General features: G+C 37.9%; 1 protein-coding gene across 5 annotated transcripts in view; it reads left to right on the forward strand.

The window, feature by feature from the left end:
- The window catches only part of LOC129779729 (A-kinase anchor protein 200-like), a 249,670-nt gene that overhangs the window by 153,146 nt on the left and 75,333 nt on the right, over window positions 1–21,191 (forward strand). For 4 of the 5 annotated variants that reach the window (XM_055787379.1, XM_055787377.1, XM_055787380.1 and 1 more), the window contains exon 4: window positions 19,228–19,590. The exons of the other annotated variant lie outside the window; for it this stretch is intronic. In XM_055787379.1, the coding sequence (XP_055643354.1) occupies window positions 19,228–19,590 (363 nt within the window). The remainder of the gene's footprint in view (window positions 1–19,227; window positions 19,591–21,191) is intronic. 5 annotated transcript variants of the gene reach the window in all.

Below are 21,191 nucleotides of genomic sequence, written 5' to 3' on the forward strand. Positions count from 1 at the left end.
GAATGAAGATCTTCCATAAAGTTGATTTTAGCGCTTTCTATCTACTCGTAAGTTGCGTTAGGGTCACCATGAACAAAACGGGTTTTTTGCTCTAACTTTTATATATATATATATATATATATTTTTTTTTATCCCATTTATTTATTTAAGGCTCAATAGCATTTTAGCAGTAAAGGAGCCGAATTTTAATCGTGTACATGTCACATGGTTATCATATCTATAATTAGCACATTACACAGTTGCCATTCGTCAGTATTTCTTCTATACCATTACATATGGTACATTCACGCAGTAGCCATTTAGGCGTAAGAGTATTCTTTTTGTTCTTCCATTATCCAAGTTAGACCACCGGACAGCGGAGACAGTTGATTGATCATTGTTGAGTTATTTATAGAACAGCAGCCCGATGTGTCTTGCAGAGCAGAACAGTTGTATGGATGAATCGATCTTATTTCGACCGTGGATCGATCTCCATAGCTGATGATTGTTGCGTGGACGTAGCTATTATGTAACAACACAAAGATGGTCAATGAGGGCCCTGAGTTTTGAACTCACGATCGATCGCTTACTAAGCGAACGCTTATATTTTAACCTCTACGAAAAACTTGTCTTGGGACGACGTTTAGAGCTTATCAAGGCCAACATTTTACGACGCAGAACTTGTTAATATCTTAATCCTACTCTAAGTTATTGATGGGTTTTCACCCAAAAACTCATGATTTCAATTTTAGTTTACTCAAATATTTCGAAATCCCACATAATGTAGAGTGAAGTACGTTCTATCAAATGCCATCAACAAACATGTTTTATGTTTGCCCCAAACAGAATGACAAGCGAATGAAGAGAGCGTATTTTTTGGAAAAAAATATCAATAACTTTGAGTAGATTTGAGAATTGAGACAAGTTCTGCATCGCAAAATATTTGTCTTAGTAAGCTCTAAAAGCATTCTGAGGACAGTTTGCATTTACAATTTGAAATATAAAAGTTAGAGCAAAAAAACTGTTTTTTTCATAGTGACTCTAACGCAACATAGCAAAAAAAACAGAAAAAAACTTTGTTCTAAAAAGTTTTACTAAAGGCTCCTCCTGGACCATTGTGTAATGTGAAACGCATTCATATTCAAATAAATAACACACAAATTTTTTTTTTTCAGATTTTAGAAATTCACAGACCATTATATTTTGTTCCACCAGTGTGATGAATGCTTACCACATTTTCGTCGTATCACTTCGTTTAGGTTAGTTCATTTAGGATATCGATAAATTTTCTTTGTCTGATAAGTTCAGACATTAGTGAATAAATACGCAAGGTCTGGATTTATACGCAGTTATACGCAGATTTAATCAAATAAAAGGCAACATACGGATGGTAATTTATTTTATGCTTGTTCTCTCCAATTCCTTTCTTTAACCATTCGCAGTTCACAGATAGAGCTAGGTAAAATTCTTTGCCTCTCTAGTAGTTTCTGTACCGAAAGTTTTTTAACAATTACACCAGCACCGTTATTCCACATTTCAACTAGGTTTTGGCAACGCTTGAAAACAACAACAATGTGTGCATGTGAAGCAAAAATACAAAAGCTCTCTTCACCAGATGGCATGAAAATCGACAGGTGTCTCTACCGAACAAAATTGCACCGATACCATCCATTCTACCTTTGAATCGAGGAAAACCTCTACATATGATATCAGCATTGGAAAAGAATGTTGTCTGCTTGCCGGCTGAATGATTTTCGCAGTGGTATATAAATATTGACCCTCGTTGATGCATTAGTTGCTAGTTACTGAAAACACTGATAAGTAAGCACAGAAATGCACAGTATTTAACGAACGATAGTATAAAAGATCATGCGCGATTTCTATTACACAGTCTCGCTCCGATCAACGAGAAGTGAACAGTCATCCTGCCAAGCTGATGTCACACACGTTAATGGTCATGATGTCAAATGGTTATTGTATTCGAGAGAAAACTACTTCGGTGGGTCGATAGTGCGTTTTGAATGAGATATATCGCATGCCGTTGAAATTTAATATTTCAGAAAGTTGTTTTCGGTTTTGAGATACATGGCGGACCCGATTATGTATAGTCTACAATTTTGACGAAGGACTACTTTTTTCATTTCGGTACTTGGGGTGTAAGTTCATAATTTCGAAAACAAGAGCGTCACGTTTGGTGTGCGAGGTTTTTAGCGTTAATATCTCTTTGTCAGCTGAACGAAGGGGCGTCACGATCACTTCATTCGAAAGATAAAAGATCTACGAGTGATGTTTTTTTTCTTATTAACCCGAAACTTACTTCAATAGCCCAAAAACTGCTTCGAACGCAAACTATTGAAATCATAAAAATCTATAAATATTAGTATTTGCTTGGAAATCCATCTCAGTCATGATTGGTCGGATTAGTCATCGAGTAACAGCCGGACGTGCAAAATTTTCCGCCTCAGAATATGCACCAAGCATGCATAGCATAGAGCATGCACAAACGGAAAGAAGCGAAGCAGAATAGAATTATTAAATACACACCGGTACACCGGTGTTGGTTGTTACACCGTTAGGTGGAGAGTTTGTTTATAATTCCATAACACGTAAGCATTGTTGAACCCTTTTTGACAGGCCAATTTGGAAAACGAAATTAGGTTTTCGACCTTGGTAATCCTCGCTGTCGTTTTTTTTTCGTTTTTCGTTTTTTATTATTACAATTACCAACAGGCCTGAACATTAGTGCCCTAATGATAAATTTAATATATACTATATACTTATTGTCTAAGAGCGGTATAAAAAGATTTCTTTAAATTAGAACGAGTTAGGTTGAAATCGAAGGATTTCAACGGTTGAAGACGCGACACATGCTTGATACGGGCTCATTATACCCGTAATTGGTACGTGAAGAGGGTATACAAAGAAATGTGCGAGTGCGCAAATTTCGAGATGTTATATTGAAATTAATGGATTCGAGAAGATCTGAACAGTATATATTAGAGAGAATTAGGTCAAATATGAAAGTCGCCTTAGCGACGTCCCTTCGTATCCTCAGTATCGAGCCCAATCAACCTACAACGATCTTCATAGTTAGGAAGATTTAAAGGATCGTTCTAGGATAAATTACGTAGAGCGAAACAAACAAATTTATGCTGAATTGCCTCGATGCGCTGGACACCATTCTAGTAGTAAGGCGACCATACAAAACAAGCTAACTCAATGATTGAGCGAACCAGTGCACAGTAGAGAGCTTTGATACAGTGTATGTCCTTGAAGTGTTTTGTGATGCGGAATATGAAACCCAGGAGTCTGGATGCTACGCTGTCGCTGTCGCTGTCGTCTGGTCGCTAGTTGAATAACTGATGAAACGCGCATTCCATGTCAGATGTTAATAAATTGCTTTCCTGCGTTAGGATTTGTGTTCTTCGGTGGAAAACTGAGCGTGATTTCTTTTTTTGCTTTGGTTGCTTTCCCCTCCGCCGCCGCCCCACAACCAATTCGGTTCGGATTTTCTGTTACCGTTCTGATGATGCTGCATAGCATAATTTGTGGATTATCTCTTTGGAAAAATATATTTTGGGAAAAAATACTTGGATATTTACTAAGCTCTAGTTTGGTTGAAAAAACCAAGATTTTCTTGGCAAGGCATGCATTGTCTGGCAGATGGGAAAAGCTGGGTGTAGCTTCCAATGGCCAGTACTTTGAATAAAATATTTTGAACCATTTGAGAACAAAATTACAGAGACTAATATTTACAAACGTAAATGTGGTTCGCCACAAGAAAAACAGTCAAACGCAAAAAAAAATATGGATATGAACTGTTCGGTAGCTGGAGGGAAACTGTGAAGTATAGGAATCGCGAATGAAATCTTTTATACTCTCGTCCGTTGCAATAAGTTGCAAACAGGCAGGACAAAATCTGAGATTTTTTTCGGTAGATTCTTTTTTAGAGAATTTCTCAGAATGATAACCAAGATTCATGGCTTATTAACTTAGTAAGCCTCGTTTCATTATAAATTCAACACTTGTTGTTCTTTTTAACACGATGAAAATGCATGTTGATCTGAAAAATGGTCACACGTTTCATTTGTTGAGAATTCTAACTGCTTTCACTTTTTTTTTCATTTGATGTCATTCTGCATATTTCCATTGTGCACTCGGGCTTTTTGACTTCTCAATGCCCGATGCAATGTATGAACAGAACTTATAGTATTTTTGATTATGAAAACGTTCGATTGTTTTGCCTTTACTTCCAATTCAAGTGCATACACTTGTTTCATCAGCTTCCATCAGACCGAGTTTGAAACAGTGCCTTATATTGCCCTTTTCGTTCGATATACATCAGTGCAACGAACACAGACTATCATTTTTGAAATAATTACTTGCCTTCTTGCCTTCCTTGCCTTCACGATGCTGTGACAGAACATCAGTGTAGAAAGTACTTTTGAATTCAGACAGTCATGTATTGGTTGTGCTGCTAAGGTGTGCTTTTTTCATAATAGCATAACTATGGTTCGTTTTGGGTAGCGTAATATGATAATATTTCCAACCCTTTTTCGGAAATAATCCACTATATGAAGCCCAGTTGTTCATTTGTCAATGAATTAACTCACAAATGCTAGAAACTTAAATTGCTTTATTGCAGTGCAAGATAGAATACATTGCGACAATTGAAAAACCTCATTCTATGTAGGTCTCCGAATTGGGCCCACTTTTTCCATTCATCATCATGCATCGGTATCCTCATTGCCGTACTTTTTGAGGTACCAATTTGCTCTCGTTGCTAAGTTGCTGAAATTCATTATTTGCCGGTTTCATTGTAAATTCCGCGAAATGAATTCCGTTTATCCCATTATCATTACCCTTTTGGGGATTTCACGTTTGGTATAGAAAAAAAAGTTTCACTCCCGCCAACGCATATCCTCTATTGTGTCTCCCAGAAAGGGGAATGGGAGTAACAGGACATAACGACAGGACGCTTTTACTGTCGTAAAAGTATTCCATGAATTTATATCTCCTCCCCCTCCGTCGAAAGGATGCTTCAACGGCTGTGAATAACTTAATTTATCACTCGGGATAAACATTAAAAAACTTCTTTTTCGAATGCTTGCTGCTCTCCTCTCTGTCCTGTTCGAGCATTTAATTTCTTCTAACGCCTGCAAGCATTTTTCGCGAGTGACAGCAATTTTCACTCGATGAGTTGAACGCTAACGGGCAGATATAAGTATGTCATTATCACTATAAAAAGTTTCGCTTCCTGTTACAGCCGATGGCGAAAATATAATAAAGGTATTCTTGGAGCGATGTTTTAATTAAAATTAATTAACTGTGCGATGGTGACTTTCAAGGGACGCAAAAGTTCTATCAGCGACCCGTTGGTTTGCCTCAACTGCCCTGAAAAAAAGTCATAATGACTGTGACCTACTAACCGCACAGAGCAGCTATCACAAAAGTCGTTACCGTAGGGAACGATTTCATTTGAGAGCTTGTCATGTATGTGTATGTACGTGGTTCCGGAATTGATCCACTTAATACCAACGCGTGCTCGCATGAATTTTCCCTCGTACCGTATGATAACAAGATCCTTGTTGCAGGTAAAAATAAACGTTGAATGCAAACAGTCAAGCCTGTTTTAGCTATGCCCATGAGTGCTCTCTCAGGCGAAATTACTTATGAGCTACAGCTATATTTGCATTCATATTTCAGTTCTACGGTTGAGACGCGATTTTCCATCGTTTGTTCTTACGCAGCAAAAAGCTTTAGAATGAGTGCTTTGATAATTTGTTCGGTAGTTTTCAAATGTAAACCATGGGCAAACACCAAACGCGGGCCTCACAACTAAGACGTATTTTCGCTTTTGATTTTCCACTTTCTGCGCGCGTATTTTTGAAACCACTTCCGGCTGACAATAGATGAAAGTGTGAGACATCTCCCTCCACATAGTTCGTTATTTTTTCAGAGGAGATGCTCACTTTGATGTGGTCAGATCTCTGCAAATTGTTCTGGGAGGACGATTAGGCTCTGCCTGAACGATCAACCAGATCCCAACCGGAATCCCTGTGGGGAGAATACATTATTGGGGTATCTTAGTTATACGACGCACACCTCATTCCATCTCCGGGATATTGAACCAGCGAATGTGAATCTAGTTGCAAAAATGAATCACTCTAACGCTTTGCCGCTGTCGCTCCTCGAAAATATATATATACCTCTATATTTTGCCCGCGGCGCAGCCATTGGAGAAAAATTTATGACAATGGAAGTAGTATACTCATCCTCCATATACACCGGTCCGTCGTTCCCCTCGCCGCCCTCGGTGGATTTCTCCGCATGCCCGACGGCTTTTATGATACCACCAATTTATCATTCATTTTTCGCACTTCCAGGCACTCTTCAGGATCCTCGCCTCCATGGAATCACCTCCTCCCTCGATGTTAAGATGTAGATTAACTGCGATTTCTCATAGTTTTTTATCACTTTTTCTAAAATGGAACGGAAGAGAGAAGACTTGTGCGAATGTGGTTGAATGTTTACACTGTTTACAATACTATTTTGGTTCGATCGTTTATTTATGTTTATTTCACGTTACGTTGGAAAAAAAACTAAATTTTGATGAGCAGGAATCTTACTGTCTTTGTACACATATCATGACGAATACATTGAAATGTTTTCTAAATTTCGTTTGGTTTGAATGAACACCAACATTTATTGGAATTCATCCCATGGTTTTACGCTTCCTTTTCAGACCCTAAATTTAATCATTCGATAAGCATTGTGTTCTCACTAGAAGCAATAAGCGACGAACGATGAAATTGCTTTTTAGTGTTATGAAGTCAATGAAGCTCGACAATCCGATTTACACATATGCGATTGTATTCGTTTGTGAATATTATTTCTCTAGACGATTACAGGATTGTTAGACTATTGATAACTGAATGATTCACTGACTATTGACTATTACTGCGAATATCATTCTAGAATACATTGAATTTTCAAAATACACTTTTTGGTAAAAAGCCATTGACCTGAAAATGGCGTATGATTAACGTTGTTTTGTAGAAGCAGCTAACGATGGTTGATTGATTTTCGTCCTTTCATGATCAATACACGATCAGTTTATGTAACATTTTGTTGAATTTTGTAAATGAATCGCGAAAGTTCTTCTATAAAATCATCGCATCTATCGCGGTGATCTTTTTCACACACTGCAGTCACAGGATCATACACATTTGTTCCAACACCACCACAACTACCACATGAAACTAACAATGCATATGTGCGATTCAGTTACACACAAACCCTCTCCACCGACGGTATGACCTGATGTGATGCATCGTTTCATCGTGCCTCATAGGATTTAAGCACAATATTTTTAAAAAGAGGAAAATTGCACTGCGATGTTGATATCTTTTATTCACAGCACAGCAGGATTATCACATACACCCAGGTTTTTTTTACGACATTTTTGTACGCGGATTTTCCAATTAACGCGGTTTTTTTACGAGGTGCGTATCCCCGCGTAAAAAACCTGGGTGTATATAGAATACTCATAAGACGCGACGTGAGACAAGACATAACATTTATGGTTCTTACTTATTATAATTACTAAGCATACAGATACAGATACAAAATACAGAATATTCTATATACCATATTATTTTTAACTCATAAGATGTGACGCGAGACAAGACATAACACTTATGATTCTTACTTATTAATTATAATATATATAGTTCTTGTGGTCCTTACTCATTATAATTAAGTGTTATTTGTATTTTTGGAGCCAAATTAAAGGAAAAAATTCAAAAATTCAAAAAAATGATTCTGATTCATTGATTCTGCATAGAACCACCCTAATTGGTATAAATAGTTGAAAATCCGCGTGTACAAAATCACATAATTTACTACAGTGAATTCTGATTTTTACCTCTCCTCACTAACAAATACTTATGACATGCTAATCGCAGGGAAATCACTTTCTAAAGGCAATCCCTATGGCCAAGAATATTATATTTTACCATTCTTATATACCACTAGCTGACCTGGCAAACTTCGTCCCGTCCAAAATTCATTTTTGTTATCAATACCTTCAAACATTCACGTTTTCTTACTAAGCGCAAGTTCATGAGTCCAATCACAAAACTCTTCATTGATTGATCTTCTAATCGACCCCGTTGAATTTATCTTTTACTAAAAAATTACTAGTACTTCTACCATAACTCATCATTATAATATCAGATTATTTTCAGACACAATTCTTGTTCAAGATTTTTCAACCACTTGCAAATAGCATATTTCTCCGTTACATGGAATAATCTCAATATACCTAATTTGGTTTCATTTACTTGATTAGTTCTCGAGTAATACAAAAATGTGTGTTCCATTTGCATGGCAATATTATATTACAGTGTAAAATATTATATTACAGTGTATTTGCATTTCGAGCTAGCGACTGATTCGCCATGGTAGTTAAATTTTTATTTTACCTTTCCGATTCGATTGATATGTAGAATATTTCTTTAAAAAAACTGACATGATAACTGATTTGGCACTCCTAATGAAAAGCGTAGTCCTACGTCAAAAATTCAGCTTAAAGCATGACTAACGAAACAAGCTTTAGGCAAGTCAAGTATACTCTACAATATTGTCGTCTCTCAGATTTCATTGGAAACTTCTTAAATAACTAAATCCAATGTGGCCTGTGGCCTGAAAAATTGGTAACTTTTTTAAGGTTGTTACTACTATAAACTTGATACTCTGCAGTAAAAAGTTTGTTTAATGTGAGCGCTTTCCAATGTCAAATGATTCTTTTGAAATTAAAACGCTGATAATGGACGGGAATCGATGATTCATACACGTTCTGTGTGTTTAAGATTGACGCCGTTCTTTCTTTCTTGACGCCGTCGTTCTGAACGTTCCGTTCAGAAGCTTTAATTTTCATACAAAGTCGATCTGAATTTTTCATGAAGCGGTAAACTTCTTACGGGGTCTATATCGTATAAACTCCATCTAAATAAACCTGTATATTGGAGTTACAGAATAATTTCGACGGTTCTTGATTCATTTTTTTTATCCAAAATATATATTTTTATTAATGCTCATATGGCGTCAGCCTAACGGGGCCGGGAGTTCAATATTTCGACAATGTTTGCTTACAACTATGTTAGTAATATGTAACCGATTACTCGCGGTTGGCTCGAGGTTAGTATTACAAGTGTTCTCATAATTGGTATGTTGCAGTCTTCGATGCTCTGTACGTGTGCCCGACACGGGATACTTCCTATTGGGATGCAGCTGACCATTAATCAGCAACGCCCCCCTAGTCTGTACCCCATATCTAGCGTGGTGCGTCTTTCTCGACTCGAGGAATCCAGGATAGAATGGTCACTAGCCGGCGCAATCATCAGCTCGTGTAGAGTTGTCATGAGCGGTACAACCTTTGGCTCTTGTTGAATGATCAGTGGACTGCACAACCTTCGGCCCGTGCATCTGTAAAGAGTGTGTGTATGTATTGCCGCGACTAAGTAAAAGTTTATCGATCGGATAGGAAGGATATGAAACGGGGACACAACGAAGGAAACAACATTAAACGTTGACATCGGCGTTTCTGAGGAACAGATTCATTGTTTGCATTGGAAACGGTTCATCAGACAATTTACCACAGATTATCCATCGGATTTAGCTCGTATGTATTGTTTATGGCCCTGAAACTATTTTGCACAGCACGGGATACATGCTTAGGATCATTATGAAGCAAAAACTGTTATTTTATCGGTATTCCTCATACTGACCCACTATCTTCTTTATTCAGAAAATTGAAAAACAAAATCCGTACTGAGAGAAACATCCCCAGACCATGATATTTCCTCCTCCAATGTTTAGATTGTGTATAGTGGCATGAACATCGCAGAGTCAATCAGACGGCGAACCCAGAGCTTCCCATCGGATCCGAAAAAATACATTTTTGGTCCTTCTAACCATAGAATATTACGCCATTTCTTACCAATCGAAATGATCTCTCGCATATTTTACTCGTGCTGGAAGACGCTTCTGGACCCTTTCAGAGGCTTTTACCAATGGTGTGCTTTACAGCAAGATGTCTCTGAACTGTCCTGAAACTGACAATTTCACTTTGTGGTTTTCGTTGATAGATCAATTCAAAGGCTGATAGATTAATTAAATTAGGATAAAATGAGGACAGCCTTTGGAATACTGTTGCTGTACTTTTGGTGCACCTAAGCTTAATTCTTTTCCGTTGCTTTTCCCTGCAGTGAGAGCTCCGACTCATTTTCATTGAAATGATTCCTGAATGTACCATTCAGCACCTTGATAAGCAACTAATTTTATTTTGTCAAAAAAATTTGCAATCTTTTGCAGCCATCAAAGCGTCAATTTTGAAAAGGTTTCTTCCATTGCTACAATGTCAACGCTGATAACTTGTCAGATTAGTATGAGTGGTCATAACATGTTGCCGTATTTGAGCGATTGAAGGGTTTTTTGAAATTTTCTCCAGTTTGTGATCTTATTGTTGCGTCATCACTGTATGCATTCCATTCATTCAAATTCTAATGATACATACTGATAGCTATTCTTTTCAATTAATCTATGAGATGATCCTCAGAACCTCTATTAAAAATATGGGAAGAAATTCTAAGTTAAATCTCAAAAACTTCTTTGTATGGCGCTTTTGTTTCATTGTCCCTCAGAATAAAAACCATCTGCAGACATTGAACATGGGAATTCTCGCTAAATCCATCATTCAGCCAATGGAACCATGGCTGATTGCAAGAACTTCTTCACTTCCCGTCTCACCGCACTAGTCTCTACACATCTCCGGTTCCATTCCTCATTATCAATGTTCAGAATCAGTTTCCTCAACCAAGGATGCCCAACGAGCGACACTTCGCGAGGCTCACCCTCAGTGCTGCGGCTGATCAATCATTGTGGGAATTGAAGTGAAACCGTTATAATCAGCAACCTTCTCTTTGTTATGGCTGACACTTGGGCGCTGTTGATGCACTCCCAAAGGCCACAATCAAACGGCAGAATTCTTCGTTCGTTCTTCTTTTCGGATTGATTGGCGCTAATTAGGCAAGTGCAAAAAAACCGGCTCTTCTCTTTGTTTTGAGAACTCAGAAAAAAACAACCACAATTGATTAATCTTGCGCACAAATAAAGCAATTCGATCCGAACCTTCCGAAGATGGCAGGCTGTAATTGATGGGCAGAGGTCTATTTTAAGCTCCAACTGGGAAGGGCCAATAAAGTGGGACATGACATGCCAATTCGAAGCGGGGCAGCAGAACTCTCACTTCTCAATCGAAAATAGATTATATGCACCAATGTGCGCGATTCACTGTAATGCATGCGAAAAATGTCAGTGGTTTTATTTCTAAATTTATCGAATTTCACGCGCCCGGTTCGATTTACTTATCTTTGACGCATCGCACGAACGACTTCCTTCTGCTCCGACAGTTGACTTAAACTGATTTGTGAGAAAGTCGAAAATTCGTCCCAAAAGAACAAATTTCCCACCGTCGAACAACAACGACAAGAAAGGCGGAAAAGGATAGTCTACAAAAAAAACGTGATGAAATAATTGAATCTGACAGCGAACAGCGGTTCCTTAAGGCGGCGGTCGGCATTATGCGCCTTTGCCGCGAGAGGTAGCAATCCGATTATTCCATAAGGTGCGAATCAATATCACCGACTTGGCAAGCAGGCGCGGCGGGCGGAGTGGATGTGATGCGACATAGAGAGAGAGCATGATTTATGATCACACTCTACCCCAAGTCTCTGTGCGTGCCTGAGTCGTAATTGTGATAATCATGTTTAAAATGGCTTCGAACAACAACGCTTTTGAAATGGTTATTTTCAGCATAAATACAATGCCTCCCTTGGTGAGCTGGTTATATGCTTTTTTTTTTGGTCGATATCAACGGGTGGATGTGCCGCAGGAGGCTGCTGGAATTGAATTGCGACCGAAGCCGACGACGAAGACATGGCAAGGGGAATGAAGTTAATTATCAATGCACGCTAATAAAATACGAGGAGGTTTTTTTTTATTCGCTTGTTTCACAACGAAGTACCGGAGAAGGTGCCTCTTATCGATTTTAATTTTTTACCACGCGCGCTGGAAACAAAATCTTTGTAATGAAAGGGGAGAGGTGGAGCGCAACTTTGTTGCGAGAGTTCCCTGGGGATTAATTACCTGGGCACTTTTGGTAATGATGATACTTTTCAGGCAAGTTTCTCTGGGATCTTGCAACTTCGCTGAACAGCTCGGTTTGTTCTGTAGATCGCATTCAAAAAAAAAACTTTCCAAAGGAAAGTTTCCATCGTTTCCAGAATTGGAGCACTGATTTGATTTGCCGTCCGTGTGCAAACCAACAATGGCTTCGTCCTTTGAGATTTATTAAGTGTCATTACGAAACTTTATCTGCTGCTGCTGCAGTCGCCGACACGGCTGATTTTGAATTCAATCGAGTACAGGGCGAGAAAATTGCTCAAATTGGTCACAGCGAAATTAAAATTCAGAAACAATCCATCCCAAGAGTGAATTGAATTCCCTTCGAAGTGTTCGTTCGCAATCGATCATCATCTCAGCTGCTCGAACCGCTTTCGGCAGCGGCGGAAAATAAAATCTATCGGTGCGGCAGAAATTATGCACGCAACGGACGCCGCTGCTGCTGCTGCCACCAAGATCACGTTTTGTGTTTCGTTCTTGGCCCACATTTCGAAGCCCCCAGATCGTTTGCGCAAAACCCCTACTTTGGGTATAGTGTTCGCCAATAGTGCGCGCACTCGCGAAGCCTAGATGGAAGAAGGGAAAAAGAAACGTCACCTTATTTGCTAATCGCTGCAAGCCCAAAGCAATGCGCGCCGACGAGTTCCTCTAGTTCTGTGGCATTTCGATTTTGTTTGTATCGATCGAACGGGTTTTTTCGTTGGTTTAGAATCACAGCATTAGCACACGACGCGATTCAATCGAACCCCCTTAGTAGCGCATGGTGGAGCTGACTCACCGCAAAACTATTGCCTTCGCCAACAGCAGGAAACATTAAAAACCCCGATGGTGGTGCAACTCAGCGCAATTCGATTGTCTTTGCAAAGAAAACAACAAGGTGGAGGATAATGTGACAATCATGTCATCGGAGGTGTTCATTATTCAAAATCAATCAATCAATTGCCTGAAATTTGAATTTTAAGATTTTGAACGCCGTGTAAACGAATAGTGACCAAGAATAACTGAAAAAAAGTGTTATGAAAAAGACCTCGTTCACATAGATGATGTTATTACCAATCCCATTAACTTTTTAAGCATGTAATTTGTCAGAAAAAATAGGTTGTATCATAGCATAAATGTGATCTCCTTCGAATAATTCGTGTCACGGCACCCCGGATGTCTTCTATACTTTTAAACCAATTTGGCATGAAAGCATACAAAAGTCTTATTAGGGGGTCAAGTAGGTAAGTAGACTGCAAGTGAACTGGATTTCTTTTTGTTTCTAGCACAGCACAGAGTGAGCTTTATTTATTCTGTGACTTTATTCTCGTGAGCATACAAGTCAACTCAGAACACTGCTGTTGTCGACTGGGTGACAGAGTAACACAGCCTCTTCAATGTAAGAAGTCTGAGGAAGTTGCCAACAAAATCTGCATAAACTTAGTCTGACTAACTTTTTGTCAAAAATCAGCAAGTTAATAAAAAAAAGTTCTACCTGAAAATTTTTCATCACATAAAATAAAAAAAAATCAGGAACACTTTTTTCAAATTTTAAAATGTAAAGGATTTTTCTATTTATTTCTTCATTTCCATGATTATATTGAATTTTAAAAAATTGTAACTTTTGAACGCCTGGCCGATTTTTGAAGGTATTCCAATGAACCATTTGAGAAAAATTGTAAACTGCACTGCACACCATTACTTTCGAGCGAGAATATCGCTAAATTTTGTTTCTATGGATTCTGAGATGTTGATACCAAAAATCCTTGCTTTTTACAAGAATTTTAGAAAGCTGATACTTTTTTTTACATTATATAAAAATAATGTCCAAAATGGTAAGATATGTATTTCGGTTATTGTAACAAATTTTCAATAAACAAAACTTATAACCTAATATTTTGCAAAGCTTTCCCCGAAAAGTAGTCATTTCAGTGCAGTGTACATAAGTTTCAAGAAATTTCTTGGAAATACTTTTTTCGTTTTTTTTTGTAAAAATATAAAAAATCGATCATGCTGTTCAAAAATTACAAATATAAAAATTGTATTTGCAGAAATCAGAATAAAAATGGAAAAAGACATATATCAAAAATCAACACAGAAGCAAGTGTTTCTGAAATTTTGATTTTTTATGTGAAGAATGAACTTTTTTATTCGGTAATTTTGCAAGAAAATCTCAGCTACACCCAAACTAGCGTTGGCAGAAAACATGTCATCTTTGGCAGAAAAGATGCCATTTCCTGTGCATGAGAGTCAAATGCGCAAATAATGAGCTATTTTAAAAGCTTAAAAATGGTTTGTATGTATGCGAGCAGACATCTCTTTCTGTTCTCTTTTCTCTTTTCATTTGGGATTGTGCAAAAAAAAAGTCCATGCGACGTCAATGGGGATCGAACCAAGGCCGGCTGGAATGCAAAGTTACTTTACACGACCACGCTAGCCATATAGCTGCCAGCACTATTATAAAGGAGCGTGATAATATTACACCTCATCATAAAATGAAGTTGGAAGGTGTTTTCTAAGACGATAAAGAAGAACATGAACGAGAATATATCTTAATCTGTCTGGGCCGTGGATTTGGCAAACTATACGAAAAGCTTTTATATGCTTTCATTTAAATGTGTCTCCTGTTTCGCTCCCTCATATTGGCTCTAGCATATATATTATACAAATGATATACATGTATTGGGGAGTAGAAGCTAGAATGGCATAAACAGCTCTTTAGCTCATTGATCTCGACACCTCGAAACCCTTTTTTTTCAAAGCATTCACCCAAAAGTAGACATTTGTATTCAAAGTATAAATTTATCAAATTTTATATTGTATCTACAAAAACCGCAAGGCATTTACGATAGCACTTGGTTCTCCTGCAGGAGTCCACTGCGCCCATTAGTTTGATCTATTATGGTACAAACTGATGGTCGCAGTGGCTGAGGACTCTTTTCCTATTCATCTCATTTTTATCGATTGCTAAACTGTGGCTAGAAAGAAGTCGCAGAAAACGTATTAATAGTGTGTAAATTGAATTTGAATTATTGTTAAACAAAAATTAATGGGTAAAAAGTTTGGTTCGTTTTACTCTCAGTAAATGGGTAAAGATAACCTTCGGTTGTCTTCAGAAAGCCTATTTGAAAAAAGAATTAAAATTGACTCTCGGCTTCAACAAAGGCTGTTGTGGAGGCAATCTGGGGTAGTGGTAACATTCGTACCTCCCACGCCAGAAGTCACGATATAAATTCTCACTCCCGACATTCTTCAGAAATGGAAGTAAAATGATGAACCAGCCAAAAGTGTTGAAAGTCACTATAATACAGAGAAAAAAAACCAAAGGTGGTTCTTTGCTTGCTGGCTAGAGCGATATTCGAATAGAAATGAGGATAATGGTGTGTTATATCAGAGGGGTTTCAAATGAAAAGGATAGAATATAAATAGCAGAGACATTTTTAATGCGCTCACCTAGTGCAATGTGCATTGAGCGTGACATATTCAAACAGCGGTAGGAAAATAGGTAGTAAAGTAAACGCATATTTTATTTCGTTGTTTCTTATTATTATTTCCATTGGATATCAAAGCCCACTGAGTGCTTTGGTTGCAGTTGAGCGACTTAAACGATTGACACAACTTAGAAATAACCAAAAGCCAATTTCAAAATTTTCAAATTCTCAGCCTTAACATATGCAGTTAACTGTTGGCTGTCTAGAGCAATACCGGAGCAGAAATTTTTCATACTCTTGCCCGGTACAATGTGAAATGTGCGATCCGATCTATACATCAACAGAAATATAAGATACTTGTCCTAGCGAGGACAACACACAAGCTGGCTATATGTCGCAAGCTGTTACTTTATTGTCAAAGCACACACTTCAATGGGTATGCAACGTGAAAAATGTTGTATTATAGAGATTAAGGCTGAATATAACACAATAGGTATTTACCAAGACACTGCCTTCACAGATTATTATTTATTTGTTCCACCATCATTCCACATTTCTAATAAACAGAACACAACACTATGGAATCCCCTTTAATCTATCTTTGACGCCACATAAAAATAACAACAATGTTAACGTGTGATGTTAAAACACACAAAGACTCTTTATCCGACGGTATGAAAACCGACTTTTCGTCGAGCCTTCATCGCCTAATTGCCGTATGTAATATGTTACGTTTTTTGTTTGCATGTTGATTTTGGATATCTTTGAATAATACAACTCGCAGTCACAGTCGACTATTTGTTAAGGCAGTATTCTAATCTAGGAATTTGAAAAAAAATCAAGAATATATTTCTGCATATTCCTGAATGTACACTAGAAACGACTTTTTGAGAATCCCATGATTTACCGAGCTATGTCGATTTAAGTGATGCGGTATCTAATCTAATACGACCATAACAATTAACTTCAAACGCGATTTTCTCGAAACTAGTTTTTTTTCAAACTGGCGTACACTCAACTCAATTGGCGTATCTCAAGTTTTACTGAACCGATTTATATCGAATTTATATGAATACAATTTGTATGCATCTCTCTATCGCATGAACCAATAAAAAATAATACTTTTTCGATTGCACTATTTTTTTTAAATCGGGAAATGTAAGAAAAGCGTTTTGAACAGCATTTTTTCCTTGTTAACTTGTTGGAAAGGAGCTCTCATTCAAAAAAATGAAAGCGAAAGTAGAACTCATTCAATTTCTCAGCTATGAATATTTTGTCATATATCCTGCACCATTCTTCATTGACTCTGTTATCAACTGCTTCGTTGAGTTCCACTCTGAATGAAAATGTTAATATTCACATAGCAGATCAGTATTGTGAATCAAACGAGACCAATCAATTGTATGCTAATTTGGCAATAAATACGTATACGGCTCTCATTTACTATACTCATTTTTTATTGATATACGATCAAATCTTCCTGAGACGTGCACTCGAACAATATACGAACATTGTTGTCTGTTTTATTTTATTTAGATAATGTCGAAGAAGATTTGGAACGCTCTTCGAAGTTGGCACTAATCAACGAATCACAACGCTAGAGGCTAGGCTTCTAATTCATTCTCCTGCGATAACCTCGTCTGAGTTGAAGTGTTTTGCGGAATGCAAAATTGACAGCGGTTGTGCGGTGGATTAAATGTACTGGGCCAACCAGTTCCGGCATTTTTATTCTCTCTCCTCATCAAGTCTCATTCCGAAGTTTTCATCACTAAGCGTGATTTGAAATATCTTTCAGTCACTATTAAGTTAGAAATCTTTCTGTTTGTCTTGGAAACATTCCCTTTTTGCGCAGACACCAAATGCTTGTTCTCGTTCATAATCAAGGGAACGATTGTGATGTGTGGCACTACTTACTGATTGTGCTGACATCTGATTTGACTGAACTGAACCACGTTAACGTCAGAATCGCGCCCCATCAGCGGCTGCATGTCGATTAACGCTACACTCCTTGAATAATTACATCCATAACTGTTCCAATTCGAAGTAATAACTTTCTTCGCTCGCTCGTTTCTCCACATACACACACACACACACCAAACCCGTGTGATGGCTTTCCACCACTAATGGTTGGGGATTGCAACGACGCTGTATGACCTCGTGCGCGAAAGAGGAGGGAAGAAATTGCTCGTTGTGATCTTCTGAACACTGATAGACTGAACAAAGGCCAAACCAATCCAATCTTTACCCAGCTGGCTGGCAACAGCCAAGCAGATAGATAATGCATTGCAGCGGAATTAATAGGCAGAGTTCGGCGGATCCTACTTCAAGCTGTTAAATGGGAGATGACGGACGAAAAGAGTTCAATTAAACATGATGTTCGAGAACCGCAGTTTTTTTTTTCCAAATTTCCTTTCTTCCATTACACGCGGAGCCCGTTTCGCATACCCAAGAAGACCATATTTCGAACACGTGCTCACAGATTAACTGTTTTCGTTGTAAAATACAAACAATTATCTGATAGAAACCGGTCAGTCGTTCGTTGCTGACAGTTTTTACTTCCAATATTCCGAACATACCAACGGAATGTGCTCTCTGCGCGATTGCAATGGCTAATGAGGAACACCGAACCCACTATTATTAGATGATTAGAGCTGCTGACCTGGTTCAAAGGTTATCGCGTTTTGTCACGACTAGCAGAAACCGGGGGAATAATGTGAACGAAAAGTATTATTTTCAGGATCGATTCACTGGAATGTGTCTGGCGTGTCCAACTCAGCAATCCAAACAAAGATGATAAGCTAGCTCTTACTGCGCCGTTTGATTATCGCCGAGTTTGTCGTCGTCCCAGTGAACATCCCATTAGTGAGTGGACAATCTGTCACGCTGACGCCGAATAAAAATCCAGACGATTGTGTCGGGCAAATTTGTAAATGAAAATAGCGAATATTTTTGTTTTGAAACAGATAAGCGAGTGAGCGATGTGTTTGCATGATGCTAATGATTCATCAGATCCCGCTATTTTTAGATCTTTTATTTATTCCGCAATAAAGATAACTAATTATTTGTATATTTTATTGAACCAAACCACAGTCGCGACGGGCCACTCTCTGAAGCTGTCTGTTTGAATAGAAGGTACTACTGTGTGAGAGAATACTGGTGGCGTATCGGACAAAAGCCCGCCAACTGTTCAGTTGTGTTCGTCCATGTGGTATACTTTTAGGCGTTTCTATGAGGTCTCAGGTCACCCAAAGTTTTCATGTTTGATTACCGTACTCGTGCTATGTCTGTCCACTTGTTGATGTTTTTCGTTTGTTTATTAACGTTTCATATGCCACGATGACACATTTTCGTTAACTGCAATCATTTCATCTTACGTATCAGGAAATAATATTTAATTCATAATATTGAATTGAATACAAAACAAACAAGTAACAGAAGCAAAAATTTCAATTCATTTAACTAATCAAAATTGTTTTTGTTTTCCCCTTTTTCTCACCCACTCATACATACTATATCTAAATGTACATCCTGGTGTGAATCTATCTATGGGGTCACATTGTGCTCGTTTTGTGTACGAATTGCAAAACTCCAGGAGAAAAAGTCCGGAAGCGAGACCACCGAAAACGAGAAGGACACCAACACAGAGAAAGAAATTAAAGAGGGCGCAGGCGATGCGGTGGCGACGGTCGCTGCCAGCTCTCCGACCACAGACAAAGCCGCCGAATCGTCCGATTCGGAACCGGCCAACAAAACCCTCGAGAACGGCAGCAATGACGAAACACTAAACGACAGCAAGGCAGCGGCGGAGGACAGCAATAAAAAGCCGAAAAAGATAAAAAAGAAATGGTCCTTCCGAAGTATCTCGTTCAGCCGGAAGGACAAGCCAAAGCCCACCAAGAAGGAGAAAGAGGGCGAGGAGAAGGTGAACGGCGACTGCGAGAAAGTTCCTGAAGAGGTGAGTACAGCTATTTCTGTTGTGTGTCCCCCTCAGATGACATCTTTCGGCAAAGGCGGCCCTGATGGAGATGTTTGCCGATTTGTCGTTATTATCGGGTGAAGTTTGTTTATTGTTGGGTGAAAGTAATGTGTTGGGGTCGGTCACTAACAAAATTAAGCGGAGCCTTTGGCGAAAAAAGAGCATTATATTTTCGGGTGATATTTCAATGATATTTATATTCAAAACTCTATTTCCCGGTGAACGTCGTAAACATACAAAGACTACTTGAAAATTATGTTCTTATAATATTGGTGCAGACAAATTTTGATGGTCTATACATTCTGTAAACATATTTATCCGGAAATTTTGTTTGAAATTTGAAAATAGATCATTTATCATCTAAATGTATACTATCGCCTTCTAAAGACCTCTTCTGAGGCAAAACACTTTTTCCAACGAACAATCCAGTTATCGAGAGACTTTTTATAGCTCTGTTTGGGAATTGTCTTCAGTTCACGCATCGAATTCGTTCTTATATCTTCAATGCTGTCGTTCATGTGCCACTTGATTGCGATGAAATTTTTTGATGAAAATTGAGCTCTTTGGCACTACTCGTGGTGCGACTTTTCTCATGTCCAAAACATCAACCAAAATATGACGAACGGTCTCGTGAAAGGTATTTAAGTCACGGGTTAGCTCTCTCAAACTTAAACGACAATCTCCGAGCATCATTCCTTTTATTTTGTCGATGTTTTCATCAGTTGAAACGGTGAATGATCGTTTTCGACGTGGCAAATCGGGGTGGCCACACTTTTGGTCGTTGGGGGCGACTAATTGTTCAAAAGTTAGGCTGCGGTGTACCAACATTGACTGTATTAACGAATTATTAGAAAATAAATATAGTACTAAACGATAAACCAAAATTTAAATTAAAGGGGAATAGATAATACTGATAAATATTCAATGATATATTATTCTATAAAAGAGGATATTTATCGGTTGCTAAACAATTGATAAGTCAAATATTTTTCTCTTTAGAGTCTCAAAATTAAATATCAAAGAATGTTTGAAAGTAATCGGCATTTTGTATGCTCATAAAACATTTATTTTTCATGTAAAACACACGCATAGTGTATCAATTGTCCCAATTACCTCGAGGTTACTATTAGCGGAAATATGGAAAAATAGGGGGAAGGGAGAAAACTGTTCTTTCATTTAGATCACGGTTTCTGAAACTATTTTGGGCTTTCCAGAATGAAGTGATACCTCAGACTCCTATAGCCAAATATTCTATCTATAGTTTTTTTCCTTTTCATACAAAATACTTAGTAATTTTAAAAAAATGCATTTGGTGATGTGAGTAAACTTGACATAATTTTCTCGTGAAAAAAAAAAAAATAGAATAGAATTTAAATTCAGTAAATATCAAGTGCAATTATTAATTATTAATACAAATTACTTACAAAAACTTAAGTAGGTAATTAATTTTCGGAAAAAAACTATATAAGTAACGATAAAAAAATTAAATATTCAGAGGAAGGAAATGTTGTAATCTTTTGAATTAAATTAGAAGATGAGCGTATCATTCAAGCTTCAATGAGTCCAGAACGCAAATGAAC

The sequence above is a fragment of the Toxorhynchites rutilus genome, chromosome 3 (genome assembly GCF_029784135.1).
Source record: "Toxorhynchites rutilus septentrionalis strain SRP chromosome 3, ASM2978413v1, whole genome shotgun sequence".
In the NCBI taxonomy this organism is placed as follows: Eukaryota; Metazoa; Arthropoda; class Insecta; order Diptera; family Culicidae; genus Toxorhynchites; species Toxorhynchites rutilus.